Genomic DNA, 18,080 nt, shown 5'->3' on the forward strand with positions numbered 1-18,080 from the left:
GTCACATTGTTCCTCTCTGCCAGCAGAGCTGCTTCCAACTCCCCCAACCCACTTTTTACTATGAATAGTGTACAATTCTGTTTTCTGCTAACACAAACTCTCACACTCCCACGTTAGATACTGTCCATACACTGTAGCTTTGCATACTCTTTATCATGCTATCAGCTATTTTCTTTGAGTGAAAAGTGAAGTTTACATTCCGCACACTAGACCTTCACTCCTAGTACACCACAAAAGTAATTTCTCAGGGTGTGTGTCTGATAACCACTGATAGTCAGGAATTAATATGCTGCGTCAGTCTGGGTCTGTCAGGTGGACTAAACCTTGAAGTTTCAGTATAATTTAAAAAAATACCACCGATTAATAAGACACATCATGATTTCACTGGCTGTATTTGCCAAAACTCCAATGTGATAGGTTAAACCTTTTACTACAGTGTTATTATTGACTGTTACAGGTAATCTTTCTAGTAATCTTTCCAGTGTGTTACAACCTGGAAAACTACTGTGCCTTACTATTCAGATCTAATAGTGATCATATCATAAGCCCTCTCAATTAGAGAGTACAGATAGAATTTGGATTTATTCTCTTCTTTTTTTCTGAGTTTATTCATACTTCTCTGACAGACCTTGGTTTTTAGGTAGCTTATACCAATGAATAATGACATAAGACACATGAAAACCTAAATGAACAATAAGAGCAAGTGTTGATGATGATCCTGATTTTCAGCCATTGAGTGACTAGTTCTGCTGCATTCCTCCATGATCGTATACATGGACACAGTGAGTGCTTTATAAAGTCCTGGCATTTTGTGTAGCATGAAGCTGATAACAGAGCAGTAGCTGTTCCAGGTTCAGAAACCATTTCTTTAGGCAGGTATGCAGAGTCAGAAAAAGTCTTCAGAAACTACGGATATACTCCCCAGAGATGATAAAGTGCAATCTGACACTCTTTCAGGGTTCATAACCAGTTTCCTGATCATGCTTATAAAAAACACATTTCTGAGAGAGGAGACCAATGAAAAATTACTTGAATGAATACATGGAGGACAAGCTCCTAGAAAATCAAATCGAGAGCAAGGACTGTGAAGCAGCAGGAACGTGGAACAGGTCTGCCTGGTCTGCTCCTCCACTGCTTTTACTGACGACACACCTGCTGGCCTGGGAGGAGCTGAGACAGGTGGACACTCCTTAACTGAGGGGAGACGCCACAAATGACAATGAGGAAGAGAAAAGAGGAGAGGAGAGAGTGAAGACTTGGAAGAAACACACTTGGACTTAGATTACATAAACGAGCCTGAACGGTCTCCCAAGATGTCAAAGAAAAAAGACTACAGTCCTGTAAAGATCAGCAAGTGAGTTTGGACAGCTTCCTCTGTGTGTGTATGTATGTGTGTGTGTGTGTGTGTCAGGTTTCCTAGTCTTATATTAGTCTCTCTCGTCTTGTCTCCTCTCTTTTGTTGCTTCACACTTTGTTTCTCTTCCCCTGAGGTGCTGGCCTAAAATCTGGTTCATGCTGCATGCAGGCATTTTTTTTTTATAATGATCCCATTTTTGTTTGCACAGGACATGGCTGTTTTATTTCCCCGGAGAATGAAAATGTAACACAGGAGTCAGGTGCCATGTGAAAGCAACAAAGATCTTACAGTTAACATACATTCAATGTATTAAATTCATTCTTAAAAAGCTGAAGCAGCCTGAGGAGCATGAGGAGGAAAAAAAAAAACCCTGTTTGAATATGAAATGTCTCAGTTTTATTCCCTCTTTACACTGACAATACAACCCTGTTACGATTATACATTATGAGTATACTTCATTGATTCTGTTCTTGTCATCTTACCAGATTCCTTTACTTAACCATATTACTTTTATTTGTATCTTTACCCAAGGGGGGTATCATCAATATTTACTGACACTCAATAAGCCACTGCTCTGACTCATTAAGCTGGTTTGTCAACAGTGTGCCTTTAATGCTGTAACCCAACTGAGAGAGTATAATATAGTATAATAGGGTGTGCAGCTTGTTGTCATTGTTATGTCGTGGAACCAGTGGTTCTTGTAGTAGAGGAGTGAGTTGGCAATTGCCGCTATCAATCATGTTTAATGATGTTACACATGGCAATAAATGTATGGACTCCTAGATGTTTGAAACTGTGCAACCTCAACCCCATTCCCTACCCCAAAGTGATTAAGCAGGTGTTTATCTCCTCTTGGAGCAACCTGTCACCCAGGGGGTGGTGGGTGTGGGGGTGGGGGGGTGGGGGGGGGGTGGGGGGGGGTGGGGGGCACATAGTGCTGCCTCACAGAGGAGAGGTACTTGAAACCAAAGGCTTGAGATCTTTTTTGTCTTGATTGGCACAGTGACACTTGAGCTTCAGTGGAAGTGAGTGAGTCAAGGAGCGAGTGTTTAGCTTGCATGCATTCACATTGCTTCTGAGATATACATGGTTCAATTTTCATGATTATGGCAAGATAGCTGCCAGCAATGTAGGAAGTCATCCATGTGTTGGACCTTTGCATCAGAGATAAGAGCCTGCATGAGTAAAGGTGGTGGAAGAAGTATTCAGATCGTAGTAGTACTAATTCCACAGTGTAAAAATACTCCATTACAAGCAAAAGTACTACATTGAAATCATTACTGAAGTAAAAGTATCAAAAGGATTAGAAGGAAAAGCAGCAAATCATCACATTTGAGAAGCTTGAACCATGAAATGTTTGGCATTTTTTCACGAAAAAAGCACAAATAATTATCAGTTCTTAATTGTTATTTTTTTAATGTTTGTAATCTGACTCATCCATTAATCAACTAATTGTTTTAGCTCTACTTATATATATTGTTGGGTAGTTTCATCTATAACAAAGCATCCCATTTTTTGTACACAAACCATATGAAGAGCTTATAACTACTAACTAAAGCTATCAAATACAGTAAATGGAGTAAAGTAAGAAGTGCAATATTTACTGTATAAAGTGGCATGAAAAGAAAACAATCAAAGTACAAGTACCTCAAATTTGTTCTTAAGTACGTAACTCAAGTAAATGTACTTAGTTAATTTCCACCACTGGGAGCAATAAAAACACTGCACTCCAGAAACTAATCCTCCTCCACCTACTATGAGCCATAATGTCTGACTACAGTTGTCTCGAAAAGCTGCAAATTAATTAAACCATTTATCTGAGCTATTCAGCTCTGATAAGAGCTGAATGGCGCACTGTGACACATTCATCTCAGCAAGAATGTCTCCTGTCACACAAAGACATTCTTGACTGGTAATGGGAGGGGACACCCCCCCCCCCGTTACAATGTGTCCCCTGGGTCTTTATCTGGGTGTGTCAAGATAAATAGTTGGCTTTCATATCACATCACAGTGTTTGACAGAACAAACACAGAGCACAAAACAGGTCTACAGAGAGTGTTCATGAGTAACATGCCAGTGAAGATTTCAGTTAAGCAGGCGAAGGAATCTTCTTTGTCTGTGGTTTAGTGGGTTTTATGTTCACATTGGAAAAATTAACTTTAGTGTCTTTTCATTCCACGTGTCTAATTTCTCATTCAGGCTGTGGCCAAAAGAAAATGTCTTGAAAATTACTCAAGTTGAAGTACAAAAGCACCTCTTTTAATATGAATATACATTACAAACCCAGTGATGGACAGTAACTAACTACATTCACTCAAGTACTGTACTAAACTCAAATTCTGAGGTACTTGTACTTTACGTAAGTATTTCCAATTAATGCTACTTTATACTTCTCTTCCACTGCATATCAAAGGCAAATATTGTAGTTTTTTCTTTACAACTGTAGTTACCAGTTACTTTGAAGGTCAAGATTATACACAGAAAACATCTGCTCAGCTTCTAAATTATGATGCATTCATAGACTGAACTAGCCAACAGTATATGAACTACTTATAATTATCTCCACCTTTACCAGCTAAAACATTTAAAATGGTAGTCATTCTGCAATACTTTTATTGTTGATACTACCAATACTTTTTTGCTTCTACTTGAGTAAAATTATGACGGCAGGACATTAACTTGTCATGGAGTATTTTTAAAGTGCATTTGAAGTAAAAGGTTTCAATACATCCTCCACCACCATGCCCTGTCAAATCCTGAAGCAGTGAGCTTTCTCAGAAAGTTGAGAAAATGCTCAAACCAAACCTAAATCCTCCTTCTCCTGATTGGTCTTCAATAGCATAACTGTAAGCTACTCTGTTATTCTTGTGGTCCAAAAGTAGTTGAGCACATAAAAACGTTAAAAATCTACTTCCATGATGGTAACATTTCTAAATTGTAAGTACATAAACATGCTTTTTAGTCCCTGTAACAGGAGCACATGCTTAATTATTTCCAACCCTGCATATCGGCATTAGTTTTGTAATATTTTCAAATCATGCAAAAGCTTCTGTGCAGACTCATATGTTTGACCATCATCTTTCTCTCTGGTGTTTTTACCCAGGAGTCAGGCCAATGACCTGGCTGTGTTGATTGCTCGCATGCAGAGGAATGCTGACCAAGTGGAGAAGAACATCCTGCGATCAGCGGAGCTGCTGACTTTCGTAAGAAGTCTACATGCACACCAGAGCTGGAGACTTGATATTATACATTATACATTAACACCGGGTTTAAGTATGATACTTTTACTTTGTTACTTGATTAGTTATGACCTTGAAAATCCCAGCAATGCTGAGTTTACAAGTTTCCTTAGTCCAACATACTGCTGCTATTGCAGTAGGATTAATGTATGTAATTTCTGTAAGAGTAAAAAGTACAACACTTGTGTTTTTAGTCAAGTATCAAGTGTGCAAAAGTATGACCACCACTTGTTTTGAAACCCATGCTTTTTGCAAAATCTTCTTTCGCTCTAAATTTTCATTGAATATACATTGCAAGGATTGATCCTTCAATGTAAATAAGATGTTATTAAAACAGTTTAGGAGGGAAAACCACGAGAACTAATGCCATTAACAAGTGGGATGTGATTTCCAGTTTGTTTATGAAGATTTGAGACTTGACTCAGACATAAAAAGCTCTAATACAAATACACCTACATACATATAAATGGTATAGGCATACAGCAAACATATACATACCATTCTTCTAATTAAAAGTGATTAAAAACTATATATCAATCCAAAAAGACCAGACCAACTGTAATAAGACATGGTTCCACAAAACAATACGTTAAACATTTTCAGAATCAGTTTTATAAGCTTTGCATCGCATGATTGTTCAAGATAAAAGGTTTTTATCTGTCTGTCTCTACAATGTTATCCTCCTGTTGCTCCTGTGTAGGACAAAGAGCGTGATGGGAAGAATCAGCAGGTGATCCACAAGAAGGAGAATTCAGACAACCTCACGGAGGCCGAGGGGCTGATGAAGGATCTCTTCATGGACTTGGACAAAGCCAAGAGGCTGCAGCACCCGCAGGCTAATGAGATAGAAAGAGAGTGAGTTTATTTGGGATCGTCACAAACACACTAAAACAAACATTAGCATGGATACGAACAGACACACCCTAAACTCGATACATCACATTCCACCAAGATATGCTCGCTAGAAACCCTCATTTCCACATTCCCTTTTGCTGTTCTCCACCCATCTACACACTACTCACTGAAATACTTGTGTGTCTGATTCTCCTGTTTTCAGTGTGAGAAATCTCCATGAACGCTGGGCAAAGGACTGTGCTACCTACAGGGAACTGTATGACCAGGTGCAAGACTTGGAGCTGGCACAAAAGATTGACTGGGGTTTTCTGCTGGATGAAAAACTGGTCAGTTGAGGCAACATCGAACACAAAAAGATTGACCTTAATCTTTGGTTTCAGTGGCTAAACACCTTCGTGCTTATTAAGTGTCACAGGCTGAAAGGTTTTCTGCTGTGTAACGTTGTGTTTTACAGAAACAGTTAAAGGCAGAGACATATGGCCCCAACCTGTCTGATGTAGAGAAGCAGATCGCAGAACATAACATTCTGCACCAGGAGATTGAGGTCTACAGCGCCCAGCTGCAGCCCAGCACTACCACCTCACAGGTAACAGCGCACAACACATGTGTGCACTTTGCAAGACGACATGCAGGATGAATTGTGTTCATGTTTCTACATCTTCTTTGTTCGTAGGAGCAGTACGACGCCCTCAAAGAGAAATATGCTCAACTTTTCGTGAGTTTTTTTTTTTTTTTCACTTGTTGACCATAAGGCTTCAATGGGTGCTGTCTAAAGGAGTTCATTTAGGTTCAGAGGGATGTGTGTAGTCTATATGTCTATATATACTGTGTATAACTTGCATGCATCGTGTGAATTGTGCAGGAGAGCTCCCAGCGCAGGCGCAGCTACCTGGCCTCCCTGTATGAGTACATGCAAAGCTGTAGTAAGGAGCTAGTCTACCTGTCAGGCCAGCAGGAGAGGATCCTCCAGAGAGACTGGAGTGATCGCATGGTTGACCCCCCAGGTGTCCGCATGGAGTATGAGGTGAGGGGCCTGAGTGGTGCATGTGTCGAGATGATGTCAACAGTATTAGTAGATTCAGATTTTGGTGTAACCAGTACAGTACATAGTAACTATTTAGCTGCTGGGAGAATTTCATTTGAATACTTAAAACACTATGTCATGTTCTCTACATCATCCCAATTTATGTTTATATACAGAAATTCAAAAATAATGGACTGCTAGCTCATGAGAGTGAGATCAACCAGCTGCAGGAGGAAGGAGATCGTCAGGTTGAAATGAAACACCCTGCCACCCCAACAATAAAGGTACATCAATCAGCTACTGTATGTCAGACATGAGAAAAATATCTGTATGATAACTGTGATCAAATATCATAGTGCCAACAGAGATAAATCAGACTGAACAGAAGGTATTTAAATTGATTGGTAACAAATCAGTGAATTGAGTTCTTTGTTTTCCTCAGGCACACAGAAATTCTGTGCAGGCTGAGTGGCAAGCCTTTCTCAACTTGTGTCTAGCCCAGGAAACACACCTGGACAACATTGAAGACTATAGGAAGGTACAGGACCTCTGACTGCACAACACTGTGACTGACTGTGTTTTTCTACTAAATCAGGTGTTTCCAGTTCACCATTGCAGTTTCCTACAAAGTGACTGTTTGTTCATTGCAGTTCCAGCTGGATGCAGAGACGCTGTCTGAGTCCCTGGAGAGACTCAGTTCCACTCTGGACCCGAAGTCTCTGGCCAACAAGAGCAACCCTGAAGTCTTGTTGGCACTGGAGGTACAACCGTGTTTTCTGGAGTCAAGGTTTCTTTTCAACCCTAGAAAGTCTCGAAAGGATTGCCACTTTGTGTTAGAGGGGATTTATGGCAGCTGTAGGCATTTAAAAAAAAATCTGATCATCATCGTTAGTCTGTACCAGAGCCTCCTCAGTGTTAGGTAAACCTAATTATATTTTTTACAAAGACTAAACTCTTATAGCTCAGCCTAGTTATGGTTACTTTGACTCGAAGAAAAATCCATTGTCAGATTAAGGGACGTCCCTGTTGACCAGGGCCTGTATTTATTGAACTTCTAAGAATTATACAATTACACAAGAATGCTCTAAAATGTCAGCTTAGGAGTGAAAACGTTTGTGTGTTCGTGCTGAGTTTGAGGAGTAAGACACGGCAAAATTGACATAGCATCTTTTGAATCTTATTCTTTAATATAAGCAAGTTTATTCATTTACCTCCAGATAAATAAATGAAAAATAAGCAAAAAGTGGTGCAACATCCAATCGAATAGATGCAGTAGGCTAAAACTATCTTACTCGACATTATACATATTGCATTTTACATCGAATTATACATACATATACAACATATTATTCATAATGACCAATGATATTTTTTTTTACAGTTCCTCTAAAAACATTTTTACCTCTTTATCTTTAATTCAAGTCCAAAATTTCAACGTGATGAAGATATCTGTATGCTGTATGTCCATGAAAAGTGACCTGTTCACTTCTACAAGTTTAAGTAACAACAATCAAATTCTTCACCTCCTTTGTTGACATACAATATTTGTTTAGTTTAATAGTTTGGAGGGGACTTTTCTATCATATCTACTATATATGCTTCAATATATTGAAACATGCAAAAGAAAGCTTATACAAGACATTTCCAAGAGAGTTATGTCGACTAAATGTGATTTTTGGGGTATAATTGATAAAGTGTTAAATATAGTGAGAACCATCTGTGGCAACCCCATAGAATACATGACCCTTTTTTTTCCTGTTTTTCTAAAACAGAGACTTCAGCCTCAAAATGAAATATTTCCTTCAAAGATTACTGGCAATTTTAGAAATTTAAAACCATTTCATTTTTTAAATTTCTATGTTTTGTTATTTATTGTCTTTCAAACTTTTATTTCACATTTATTTTATTTAACAGCTCTACTGTATTGCACATTTTAGAACTGATATAGATGTAGTTGATGTGAACACTGGGTAGAATCATACTAACAATTTGATTGCATATATGCTGAAGCTATCATGTCAAGAACTTTTTCATGCTGTATTGGGAATGTGGGCACTGGAACGGACCTTGTATCTTTTTATCATCATCATTATCGTCATATATTTTCCACAATATGTAAAATGTGTAGCTTTTGCTTCTGCCGATCACTCCTAACTGTGATAGGAAATATCTGGAGCTCTCTTAGGATCAGCAAAAGCACTGTTACCTCTACCTGGTTGGATAATCAAGAAATGCTTAATAACCTTGTTTGTTTGTGTTACGTTTCTTCTAATTCAATAATACCTTCAGGGAGATGAACCAGCAGTGAAGAGGAATGAGCAGCGACTGGTCCTCCTCAAGGAGATCAGCAGCAACGTTGTGCCTCTGAAGTTACGACGAATGAAGCCCACCAAACCCACCACTGTAGTGTCCGTGTGTGACTGGGCCGATGAGGAGGTAGAAGAGCAGGAATAATTTGTGAAAAACATTCTTGTAATTATCATCTTTAGGTTATCCACTTCTCTCTGTGTTTCAGGATGCAGTGAGACATGGTGAGATGCTCATCCTAAAGTCCAACTCTGATAATAAGGACTGGGAGCTTCAGACCAGCAGTGGGAAGATCAAAACCCTCCCAGGGGCATGTTTCGTGGTCCCACCGCCTGATGCTGAGGCCCTGGAGAAAGTAAACAGGTACACAGTACAAACTCACAGCATGTTTTCCTCCCATTGTTTTTCATTGTGAATACAGCAGAGGCAAATGCTAACCCCTGACTGATGATTCACCTGTGATGGATTTTAATGAAACGTTGTGTCTGTGGGTGCTCAGCCTGGACAGAGCTCTGATGGACCTGAAGAGCCATAGATCTGCAGTAATGACCTCGTTGAAGAACCCCACTGTGGAGGTGGTTCGCCCTCAGAAGGCAGGTGAGAAGAAAAAGAATAATTTTTACACACACTTTTTTTGTTTTCCCTGGTTGCAAGGCCATAACAATGTCTGGGCTTATCTAACTTTTGATTGTAGAATTGTTGTCCTTTCTCCTCCTCAGCTGCTGTACAAAGTGTTCCTGAAGATCCCAAAGCTGCAGAGCTAGCCAGTGAAATAAACAAGATAAACAAAGACCTGGATACGATTGAAAAAGAAATCCTGAGCCGGCTGAGGGCCCCACTAGACAACTACAACCCCACGCAAGACTTGGCGAACCGGCTGAAAGAACATGAAGTGAACATGAACAACATTATGCTTTAATAATATCACCTATCTTACGTTTCATTATCTTATTTAATTCCTAAATATTGTCCTTAGCATGTTCAGCCATGTCTGGGTTGTTGCGGTCAATGACATCGTATGATCTGCCCTCCAGAAATCTGCTCTGACTGTAAGGAAGCTGGAGTCTGAGAAGTCTGGGATCCAGAGAGAGATGGAGCCGATTCTGGCCAAGAAACCCCTGGGACCCACCACCTCTACCCTGCCCCTAAAACTCAGTGCTGCCAATAATAAGATCGATGACATCAATGCCCTTATTGATCTTTATGATAAAAAGTAAGAAGATCAGAATGAAATTATAGCACAGGCAGAAATTTTTTTCAAAACAATTCTTAAAACATGAAAGCATTCAAAGTGAAACTTAGCATTATCCCATAATTGTCATTTGCAGCCATATAAGATGTTGTTCAGCAGAAGTTTCATAGTTTCTCTTTAATGTAATTCTGAAATATAGGCAAGTAAGCATACGTACAAATTTTTCTTTTTTCAAATATATGTGATTCAGTTTGCCATGTTTTCTCTTATTACCTTTCTCCTTTCATCAGAGCTACAGCCTCCATGTTCCTAGAAAAACAAATACAGAATGTGGAAGGCATTGTCTCTGGGTTTGAGGACCAGTTAGCTAAAGATGGCACCATCCTTGATCAACCTAATGCCCTCCAGAGTCGCAACCAGCAGCTGCAGGTTCAACCAAAAAACATTTAAGTCATAAGTCATATGATGGTAGAGAACACTGGATGCCCCAAAGGGATACAAATGTGTTTTTTTCTTTATATCTGTGCTTTCTCTTTACGGTGTCAAACAGGTAATACGTAAGGATGTGGCCTCAAAGAAGGATGAGTTGAATCAATTAGGCAGAGAGTTGGACCTGACCAAGCAAGCATGCAGCTCCCTACAGCAGAGTCTCAATGAATACTGCCCTGATATCCGCCGCCAGGACAGTGCGGTGAAACATCTGAAGAACCGTTACACAAATGTCAATAATCAGCTCCAGGAAAGGTGAGGGAAAAAAAGATTAAAGCGTTTTTGTAATTGTATGTACTTGTTTGGTTTTGTAATTCCTGTGTTTTTGTAATTTTCTTTAAAATGGAGACATTTTATTATTTATGAGTTTTTGTCTTATATTTTGCTTTAGATCTGCTCTCATACAGGAAGCAAACAATAAAACCCAAGATTTCCATAATGCTGTTCAGTCGCTGGATTTCTTCTTGGTCAATTTGCCCAATAACACGATCCAACCTACTGATGATGTGGTGCAGATAACAGCCAAGCAGAACTCTCAGAAGGTAAGTGGAAGTAATTTTTACATATATTAACCTGTCTCCAACTTCTATGAACTAACTCAAGCAGATTGCTTCAACCATGATGTAATACTGCTTTGTCTTATCAGTTGTGGTTATTTAATTATGTCCCATGTTTAGAAAGTGATGGAGGACATCAAGAGGAAATCAGGTGATTTAGATCGAGTTAATGATCTTTCCCATGATCTGCAGAGCATCTTAAATGTGAGTTCAGACAATGAGGTTATTCTTATTTACCATCTGCAACTACAGGGCATTTCCAAGTTCCTAATCCTTCAATGTTTAAATCTGTTTCCTTTCAGGAGTATGAGGTTAAGTCAAACACTTACCGTGGCACTCTGAATGATGATGATGATGATGAAGATGATGACGACGATGAGGAACCAGTTCCAAAGAAACGTGCAACTTCAACTATGACTCAGGCTGTACAGAGAAAGGTATGGTTATAGACAGCGGCCTAAAGATGAATGTTAGGTAGACAATTCTCTGTGTTTTCTCCAACATTTTAACAATTTTAAACTCATTTTGCATTCTCCTTCTGTTAAAGGAGAGAGATCTACTGAACCATTTCTCTGAGGTATCAGCAGAGAACAACCAGCTGCTGAGCCAATTGGGGATGGCAAAGAACATAATGACCAGGGTATGATATCAGTAGATAAAAATAATATAAGCAACAGTCATGTTACAGTAGAATAATACCTGGTGTTTGGCACAAAATCATCATTGTGAGTTGTTCTGAACTGACTTGTTCTTTCTTTTGTCCTTTTATTTGTGTACAGAATGAAGAGAAAGTCAGTCAGGTAGTTGTTAATCAGCAGCTGCAGCGACAGAGCCAGAAGAAGGACCTGGAGGAAAGTGATAGTCTGAAAAGGGAATTAAGGGAGGAGGTTGCTAGGCGCTCACACGCTGAAAGAGACCTGGAAACATACCGCAAGAGGTTTATGTCTCTGAAGAGCAGGAGAGGAGTGGAGAGGTTGGAGGAGAAGGAGGTGGTGCAGTACTATCGTGACCCCAACCTGGAGGTAGAACTGCAGTCCCTGAAAAAGAGGATCCAGGATGAGGCATTTAAGAGGTCAAGAACCCAATCAGAGATAGAAATTGTCGATGAGAAGGTTATCAAACTGGAAACACAGCTGATGAAAATCGAACCTAAACTGGTGACCAAGGTACTGACTGAATACGAGAGAGACCCACAGCTTGATAAAGAGGCAGCCAAGATCAGAGATGAGATGCAGAGGATAAAACTGGAGCTCCAAACAAGAGATACTGAGGCAGTACATGTGAAAACTGAGCTCACAGTTCTGGCTCAGCAGCAACCAAAAATCAGGGAGAAGGTTGTTAAGAAGGAAGTGGTGAGGCTTGAAAAGGATCCAGAGATGCTGAAAGCTGTTCTCACATTCCACACTGAAATTGCAGAGGAGGACTCCCGGTGCAAGTCCCTAAATGATAGCATTTTTAGTATGAGGAGCCAGATAAACACACTAGAAAGGGTCATTCCCACCATCCAACCCAAGATAGTCACCAAGTTGGTGAAGCAAGTCCAGCAAGACCCAGAAACGCTTGAAGAGTCGAGGAAACTACGAATGGCCTTGGAAGAGGAGAAAGATGAGAATATTATCTTGATGAAGGACTTAACAACCCTTCAGCTACGTTATAGTGAGGTGGAGAAGCTCAGGCCAAAAGTCGAGGTCAAAGAGATCATCAGTGAGATCTACAGAGTTGATCCTGAGACAGAAGTAGAGCTGATACGTCTTAGGAAAGAGCTGCAGGACTCTAGCCGAAACCGTACAGAACTGGAAAGAGAAATAAACACAGTGATAACCACTCTGACTACTCTGCGTGCTCAGAAACCCAAAGTGGAGTACAAGGAGGTGACACAGGAGGTGATCAAAGAAGAGAAAAGCCCAGAGGTCACAAGGGAATTGCAAAGGCTGAGCAACCAAGTTTCCCGTCTACAAGTCAACTATGACACTACCCTGGAGCTGCTAACCCACCTACGTAAAGAGAGAGATGAGCTGAAAGCTGAAAAATCCAGAGTGGAGATAAAGCTAGTGAATAAAGAGGTCATCAAATATGAGAATGATCCTCTTCTTGAGAAAGAGGCTGACAGACTTCGTAGGAATGTAAGAGAAGAGATTCAGCAGCGTCGCAGTGTGGAAGAATGTCTCTTTGACCTCCAGAATCAATTCATTGTCATTGAAAGGCAAAAGCCAGAGGAGAAGATTGTTATGCAGGAAGTTATACGTCTTCAGAAGGACCCAAAGCAGATCCTGGAGCATGAGAAATTGAACAAGGCCCTGGATGATGAAATGAAGGCCCGTAGGAAGCTTGAGTTAGAGGTCAGACAGCTCAGAGTCCTGATTCAAGAGAGAGAGAATACGCTGGCTCAGATGGATGATCGTCAGAGGAAGATTCAAGTGGAGTCAGAGCTAAGGCAGATCAAATCTCGCATTCTTGAACTGGAAAATGCACCGCTGCCTGTTGAGGAAAAGATTGTCATCGAGGAGGTCCTGAAAGTGGAGAGGGATCCAAAGCTGGAAAAAATAACTGATGGTATTCGTGTTGACATGGAGACTGAAGGCACCAATATTAATCGTCTAGAGAGAGAAATCCGCAACCTGAAGGTCAAATTGGAAATCCTGCAAAAGGAGAAATCAATTGAGAAGGTTGTTTACAGAGAAGTTGTACGTATAGAGAAGGACCCAGCAGTTGAGGCTGAAAGGGAACATCTAAGAGAGCTAGTAACACACGAGAGAAATCTCAGGCGGGACCAGGAAGATGACATTCAAAACATCAACATCAAAATTGCCCATCTACAGACATCAAAGTCTGTGACCTGTCAGGAGGAGAATGCTCTCATCAGTACTAGAGATGCTCTGCAGAGAGAGAAGGACGATCTCCTCAGACAGCTCAAAATAATAGACTCTCAAAGACAGAACATCAGCATGACCTTCCAGCAGCAGTCCAAACTGATGAGTGAGAGAAACCAGATTGCACGGCAAAGGAGTCTTAAGACATCCTCTGAAATACAACGGCTGGAGAAAGAGATCCTGAATGAAAAGGACAAAATACACCAGAGAGAAACGCTCATCATTGAGCTCCAGAACGGCATTAAGAAAGAAGACCAGACTGAAACTCATACCAGAGAAACAAATCTGTCCACAAAGATCACCATCCTGGATCCAGAAACTGGTAAAGACATGTCTCCCTATGATGCCTACTTGCAGGGCCTAATTGACCGCAATCAGTATATTCACCTGTCAGAGCTGGAATGCGACTGGGAAGAAATCACTTCAACTGGTCCAGATGGGGATACAACAATTCTACAGGATCGCAAGAGCGGGAAGCAGTACTCTGTCAAGGATGCTCTGAGGGATGGTCGCTTGACCCAGTATGACGTGATCCACTACAAGGAAGGGAAAATTCCCATTTCTGAGTTTGCCCTCCTTGTTGCAGGGGAAACAAGAAAACCCTACATTCCTCCAATAACAGTCCCAAGATCACCCACCAAACCCGCACCAGCCTCTCCCTTAAACTCCATGCCAACCTCCTCCTACACCAGTCTCAGCAGTCACCTTAGTGGCAGTTTGAACAACCTCACTGTTTCTGCAGGCGATGAGCATTTCCCAATCTCTGGTATTTTTGACACCACCACTGAAAGCCGCATGTCTGTGAGAAGTGCTCTCACCCGCAAACTCATTGATGCCGAGACAGCTTTTAAGTTGCTTGAGGCACAGGCTGCCTCCGGTGGAATCGTTGATCTCACCAAAAAGGACAAACTGTCCGTCCATAAGGCAGCTGAACATGGCCTCATTGACACGGGTCACATATATAAACTTCTGAATGCCCAGAAAGCCTTCACTGGAGTCGAGGATCCCGTGACTAAAGAGCGTCTTGCAGTAGGACAGGCAGCACAGAAAGGATATATTCCCCAAGAAAATGCCAGAAGGTACATGGAGGCGCAGTACCTGACTGGTGGGTTGGTGAATCCCACAAAAGCAGGTCGCCTCACTGTCCAAGAAGCTATTGCCACCAATCTAATTGACAGCACAACAGCTAGTGAGCTGCAAGATGAGGCTTCCCAAACAAAAGATTTGGTAGACCCCATCACTAAAGAGAAGATATCATACAAGCAGGCAATAGATCGGTGTAATAGAGACATCAGCACAGGGCTCCTGCTGCTTCCTGCATCTTCCACTGATCCTACAAATGCTCCATCATACTCAAACTATCGGTTCAACTCCTCTTTCAACAAAGTTTAGATGTGTGGTTTAAGATATACGACACTGTTTTGCTACAGCACCTGGTGGTAGAGGGTGTACGCTAATTGATAAATGTAAACAAATAAATGAAAAATTGTTATGTTCATACACATACATTTTGAAAACACTGGAAAAAACTGTTTTTTGGGGGAAACGGTAGCTGTGGATCTGTTTGTTTTTCAGTACTATTTTTGGGTCTGATTTAAAAATTAGGGTAATGTTTGTTTTATATGGTATATTGTTTTTTTCTGCATTTTCAAACTAAATCTGTTATTTAAAATTTTAACAGTTGGATCATTAGAACATACAGTGTGTGTGTAAACTCCTTCAATTTAATTTTTATACAGACATGCATGGTACCCAGAGCAAGAATCCTAATTACCTTGATGATCCCCAGACTTTTCCTCTAGCGCCACCATCAGGTTGGTTTTTGTGATTTTGAGTCAAATATCTCAACAATTGTTGGAAGGATTCCCATAAAATTTTGTTCATACTTTCATATCACATTCATTCTTCCAGATGAATTATAATACATTTTACATTTACATTTTGCACCGTCATTAGGTCAATATTTTAATTTGTCCAATACTGTAGTTTATGACAAAATAAAACTAATAAAACTAAACAAAACTAATGACATTCCCATCTGCCTCAACTTTGTTTTTTGTTTAGTGCTAATTTTTTCAATAATAATATAGGGGACATACAGTTTATGAGGCATATCTTCCCATTTCCAATGACAACTTCACAAGACAGTTAATCATTTGCTGTATTTTATACTCTCATGGCAAAATAGCTATACAACGGTGATAAACCCCAGTCAGTCATGTGCTTGGAAATGAGGGATTAAGGATACAGATTAAATATGACTCACATACAAGCTTGTAGTATGTTATGGTTAACAAGGTCAAGCTCTAAGGTCTACATTGATGAGGCAGTTAACTAACCAAACACTCCTCAGGCAAATTTGGACAATGGAAACTGACACAGACCACTAAAGTATTAGAACTGGGACCCTCTGGTTTTAATGTATTGCCACAGTGCACTGCCTTGTCAGCAAGCATACATATCAGCAAATGAACACTAGCTTCTTATCTAATTTAGCTGACCAATAAAATAAATGTCCTGAGAAAACCAAGTTGATATTGGTTGGGGAATTGTTTGAAAGACCCCATTTGACCCCACAGTGGAGGTTACAGTAAATGGTGTTGATAGGGATGTCTGCCTGCCAGATTACCTGGTGACTGAAAGGACTTTGTGGGATTACTGCACATGAGCCTGTCTGGAGGCTGAAGTGGCCCCACTCTGTGTCTAGAGGGGGAGTTAAAGGATGTTCCCTGATGGATGTGTCATCTCACTTAAAGTAGTTAGTTAGCATGATGCTCTAATGATAAAACCAGCTCAGTGCGTACTGTTGGCCGCTTATTACTGTCTTTTCCTTTTCTTTTCTTCTTTTTAAAACAAAGTTTTGACAGCAAAGTGTACAACCTTTAGTCTGGAATCAAATTGTGGATTCAGGGATGTTTCTTTTTCTGAAATTTTTATCAGTGGCGTAGGTACCTAAATGCATATGTGATGACTGCCTTCCTGGTAAAAAGCCTGCAAAATAACCCAGAATATGACGGCATCACACACAGTACATAGAAACACAAATGGCACATTTGCACTGACTGGACCATTGTCTGAGTGATGTACATGATAATTGGCAGCTCCTTTTTATTTTGCTGGATTATTATTGTCATTATGTTAGACTGCAGCGTTGTTGGTTTAACCTTGACAATGAGCATTTGCACACTTCTCTTATTCACTCCCTCTATAAATGACAATGACGAAACCTCCTGTACGCCTGCCCTGCAATCATGCCATTACCATATCAACTAGTATTTAAATTGCTTTTATTCAGTGACCACTTCCCTGTATTTCCCCTCTTCAAACAACAGTATGACGAGCAGAGACCATATTTCAATTTTTTAAAAAAAAAAAAAAAAAATTAACATTCCTGGAGGGTATGGGCAGGGCTCAGGCACACTTGATTTCTACTATTGGAAATTGATTATAAATACAAACAAACATAAAAGCACATAAACATAATGATAACCATCATAACCAACACAAAACAGAGCACCAATATCCTAAAATACATTTATCAAAAGTTGCTCATCAGTTTGTCTAACTCTCCATTGGTCTAAACCCTCAGCCAGAGGAGACTTCACTGACAGCCAACTTTGCAAAGATGCCAGCTGGCTGCATCAGCTTGAACCCAATGATGCTGCGAGCCATCTTCATCCTGCACATATATTCCGTGTGACGGAGAAAATGTGACAGAAAATGTGAAAACTTTTTTATCACAGTTACCCTCCCCAAAGTCCACTTGACTGGTGAGATTTTAAAAAAAGAAGTCTCAACCTGAAATACTCTAGATTTCTGAGGTAACAACACAGTTGATGTGTGCTTTTTCTGCACATTTCCAATGTGTCAATTTGCTATCAGTACCAAAACACTCTTAATCAGTATCATTTCTTCTGATCCTAATTTGACTATGTGACTAATATCTGTCAGAGTAGTGCTTCTCTATGAAGTTGTGTACAATGTGTAAAATTAGGTATATCATGAAAAGAGCAAAGTAAGACAAATCTGGTGCTACTATTGTATTTTACTGTGAATATAAGGTACTATTTGATCGAATTAAAAGATAAATTTGTTAGTCTGTCTCTGACTTCAGCTAAATAGAAACAATGTATGAAATGAAATGATTTTTTTCTCCACACATTTTAGTTTTATGTTTAAGAAGTTGGGGA

General features: G+C 40.1%; 1 protein-coding gene across 1 annotated transcript; it reads left to right on the forward strand.

The window, feature by feature from the left end:
* The first annotated feature begins 1,248 nt into the window (after positions 1–1,248).
* On the forward strand, positions 1,249–15,859 carry evplb (envoplakin b). The gene is made up of 22 exons (XM_040124384.1): positions 1,249–1,354; positions 4,461–4,560; positions 5,297–5,451; positions 5,654–5,777; positions 5,906–6,037; positions 6,125–6,166; positions 6,314–6,475; positions 6,652–6,759; positions 6,918–7,013; positions 7,126–7,236; positions 8,765–8,911; positions 8,991–9,145; positions 9,282–9,379; positions 9,502–9,674; positions 9,817–9,995; positions 10,265–10,403; positions 10,525–10,718; positions 10,855–11,005; positions 11,141–11,224; positions 11,323–11,457; positions 11,568–11,660; positions 11,800–15,859. Exons 1-22 carry the CDS (start codon positions 1,314–1,316, stop codon positions 15,280–15,282), a joined length of 6,102 nt encoding a protein of 2,033 aa, XP_039980318.1. The 5' UTR covers positions 1,249–1,313; the 3' UTR covers positions 15,283–15,859.
* The last annotated feature ends 2,221 nt before the right edge of the window (positions 15,860–18,080 follow it).

Source organism: Xiphias gladius, chromosome 3 (assembly GCF_016859285.1).
Source record: "Xiphias gladius isolate SHS-SW01 ecotype Sanya breed wild chromosome 3, ASM1685928v1, whole genome shotgun sequence".
Taxonomy (NCBI): domain Eukaryota; kingdom Metazoa; phylum Chordata; class Actinopteri; order Istiophoriformes; family Xiphiidae; genus Xiphias; species Xiphias gladius.

What these genes read in the sequence shown, in the direction of transcription:
- evplb (XM_040124384.1), top strand. Translation starts at nt 1,314, where the DNA reads ATGTCAAAGAAAAAAGACTACAGTCCTGTAAAGATCAGCAA. An exon ending in GCCCTGGAGAAAGTAAACAG is followed by an intron (nt 9,146 to 9,281) that starts GTACACAGTACA and finishes GTGGGTGCTCAG; the next exon opens with CCTGGACAGAGCTCTGATGG. An exon ending in GGTTCGCCCTCAGAAGGCAG is followed by an intron (nt 9,380 to 9,501) that starts GTGAGAAGAAAA and finishes TCTCCTCCTCAG; the next exon opens with CTGCTGTACAAAGTGTTCCT.